The following is a 3,157-nucleotide window of genomic DNA, read 5'->3' on the forward strand; positions in this document are numbered from 1 at the left end:
TAGCAGAATTGCTGGACCAAAATTTAGGCGCACTTGTGATTTTGATTGATGGGCAATCTTTTTTTACTGATCTGTTTCTCCATCTCTAATCTCTACCAGTTAGCTTTCTAAAGCACAGGGCTGATCCTGTTGAACCTCTGCTTAATTTTGATGATTGAGTGGTATGCTCAATATAAAAAAAAAAGAGAATTCATGATTTTTATAGAGAAAAAGCAAAAATTCAACAACTTCTCATTGCATGGCATTGGAAGTAACTAGTGATCAATGCCTGAAAATTGACAATTTAAAAAATTAAGCATTGATCTTGCCTTTCCAGCATGAATTAGTAATTCAGAATACTAACTGATGACTAATACCGAAGCTGAAGCTCCAATACTTTGGCCACTTGATGCAAAGAACTGACTCATTGGAAAAGACCCTGATGCTGGGAAAGATTGAAGGCAGGAGGAAAAGGGGACAACAGACAGAGGATGAGATGGTTGGATGGCATCACCAACTCGATGAATATGAGTTTGATCAAGTTCTGGAAGTTGGTGATGGACAGGGAAGCCTGGCATGCTGCAGTCCATGGGGTCACAAAGAGCTGGACACGACTTAGCAACTGAAATGAACTGATGAGAGACAGTTTTTTATAGAAGATTATCAGCTACTAAGCGTGGAATGATGTAATTAGGGAAAAAATTTACCATGTTGCATCCTCTAATGAAATAATTCAGGCAACAATCAAAAACGGATCCATTCATCACTGAAAATAGACTAACCAACCTGACGTGAGGCAGTATGAAACACAATCAGCCTGGTTCCTGGAACAAGTTAAATGTCATGAGAAAAGAAGGAAGGCTGAGGAGACTGCTTTTGATTCAAAAAATTCAAGACATAATAACCACAGATAATGTATGGATCCTGATTCAACTGTAAAAAGCCACTTTTGAGACAATGAAGGAAATCTGATTATGGATTAGACAAAGATAAGCAAGAATTTAATAAGTGTAATAACATGGTAAGTTTCCATATTTTTTAGAGATATGCTGATGTTTGGAGGAGTAAAATGATATAATGACTGGGATTTGCTCTAATGCAACTTCTGCAAAGGAAAAAAAAAAGGAAACAGAAAGCATTCATGGGAAATCTTGATAATTACTGCATTTAGTGAGGGGGATTCTTTGAATAGTTCCCTGTACTTCTATGATGCTTGAAATTTTTCAATAAAACACACACATATACACACACAAAATGGATGACTCTTCTGTTTTTTAGGCTAACCATAATGGTCAGACTCTCACAATCTGAACCTAATCCAACCTATGTTAACAGCTTTATCACTAATTCTCCACACAAGCCTCCATTCTAGCTTTACCGCATGACTTGACACTTTGGAACTGGCTGATCATTTTAAGGCCTATTCTGTAGTCTAAATTATTCCCTCTGCCGATCTGCCTTCTCATCCTTTTTCCAATTGGGAAATTTCTTCTCCTTCAAGGCCTAGGTCAGATGTTAGCTGTGAAGTCTTGCCCAACCTCACTAGATCTCCTGAGTTGCTTCCAATGAACTCTGTTCATTACTACTAGTAGAATTTATCTCATACTGTAGACACTGTCTGTCTTCTTCCATCATGATGAGCACTCCCTAACAGCACACAGCATAAAAATTAAAGGCACAGACTCTAGACCCAGAATGCCTGAGATCCCATGCCAGTTTACTTAGCGTTACATTGGGCAAGTAACGGCAACTCTCTGTGCCTCAGTTTTCTCATCTGTAAAACCTCACTTCATAGGATGGTATTAATCTCTGTAAATAAGAAAGGGCCAACAGTTTCCAACACATGTTAACTACTGAGTACTAAGAATATAAAATATTAATATATTAATTGTAACATTATTTAATACAAATACCACTGTATTTGTTTAACATTAATATAATAATAACACTAAATACTAAGGGTAGGACTCCTACTTGTCCTTGTTGTACTGCTCCTTATATCTAGCTCAGTGTCTGGCACATAGATGCTCAATAAATGGTTGATGACTTGGGATAATTTTTGGTCTCCATACTGACCTTCACTTTGGCCCCAAAGCACTGGCATGGACCTAATCACCTGAGAACATTTCCATAAAGTTTTGTCTAGAGGTTCGCAGCAGGTGCTAAGAGGGACTGGGGAGTCTGGACTCCTAAGTGGTGGTGATGCTAAAAGAGATAACAGGCAGCAGAGTTGCTGAGTGTAGGGAGTATGTCATTTATTGACCCTGTGTTCCACCACTCACTGGTCACTACTCTTGACTCGTAGGACAACAGGTACAGAACTGCAAGGGATCATCCCCAGCTCTGTGATCACCAGGTCTACCAGTTCTGGGGGGGTCACATCATAGACCAGATTCAACAACCGTAGCGACGAGTGGTTCTGCCAGTTAGCCAGGGCCACATGTTCTCCTCGCTCACACAGCAGATCATCAGGGTCATCTGCAATGGGAGGTACACCCTTTTATGTACTTTTAAAAAATAAGTTGTAGTTCAACCTCCCTTCTCCCTCCCAAATCTTCTCAGGTCCCCGGAACTTCCTCTTCTGCCCGCCTGGGCCTCCTTACCTAGCTCATTAGAAACAAAGGCATCAGTCTGCACACGCTCACAGAACTTGTATGTTTCACAGCAGACCAGCACTGGTACATTATGGGCCCGTGCCACCAGGGCCAGCTGTGCTGTCCCTACCCGGGACATCACAGACCCATTCGCCAGGAGAGCATGAGCTCCCAGTAGCACCTTAGAAACCTATTTTGAAGAGTAGAGAGAAGGAAAAAAAAAATCATGTGTGACCAATACAGAATAAGGTTTCCAACTCCTACCCAGGACAGCAACATTAAGACAATGAGTAACAAATCGTAATAATGGCCCTTGGAAAACACCTGACCACTGATTCACTGCACCACCCACAGGAAGACTAAACTCTGAAGTTACTTTTGTCTGGTTCCCTGGTGGTGGCTGCTAGTTTAATATAAGGTTCCTGTCATAGCTAGACATGCTGTGTAATGTGCTAGAAATGTTCTTCCTATTAGCTATCAACAAGGTTACAGAGTTTTAGGATTTCTAGGTAAGTGCAATGTTGGGAAGATGGGATTACATCTTTACTACTGCACCCTTTTACTCCACTTTGGAGTCCCTTTAC

General features: G+C 40.8%; 1 protein-coding gene across 3 annotated transcripts in view; it reads right to left on the reverse strand.

Annotated features, from left to right (window-relative positions):
* Positions 1-954: 954 nt before the first annotated feature.
* The window catches only part of EIF2B4 (eukaryotic translation initiation factor 2B, subunit 4 delta, 67kDa), a 5,885-nt gene continuing 3,682 nt past the window's right edge, over positions 955-3,157 (reverse strand). For all 3 annotated transcript variants that reach the window (XM_010840641.1, XM_010840640.1, XM_010840639.1), the window contains 2 exons: positions 2,583-2,763; positions 955-2,457 (listed from right to left, as the gene is read on the reverse strand). In XM_010840641.1, the coding sequence (XP_010838943.1) occupies positions 2,258-2,457; positions 2,583-2,763 (381 nt within the window). In that variant the 3' untranslated portion in view covers positions 955-2,257. The remainder of the gene's footprint in view (positions 2,458-2,582; positions 2,764-3,157) is intronic.

This window comes from Bison bison, unplaced genomic scaffold, assembly GCF_000754665.1.
Source record: "Bison bison bison isolate TAMUID 2011002044 unplaced genomic scaffold, Bison_UMD1.0 scf7180017864145, whole genome shotgun sequence".
NCBI lineage: Eukaryota > Metazoa > Chordata > Mammalia > Artiodactyla > Bovidae > Bison > Bison bison.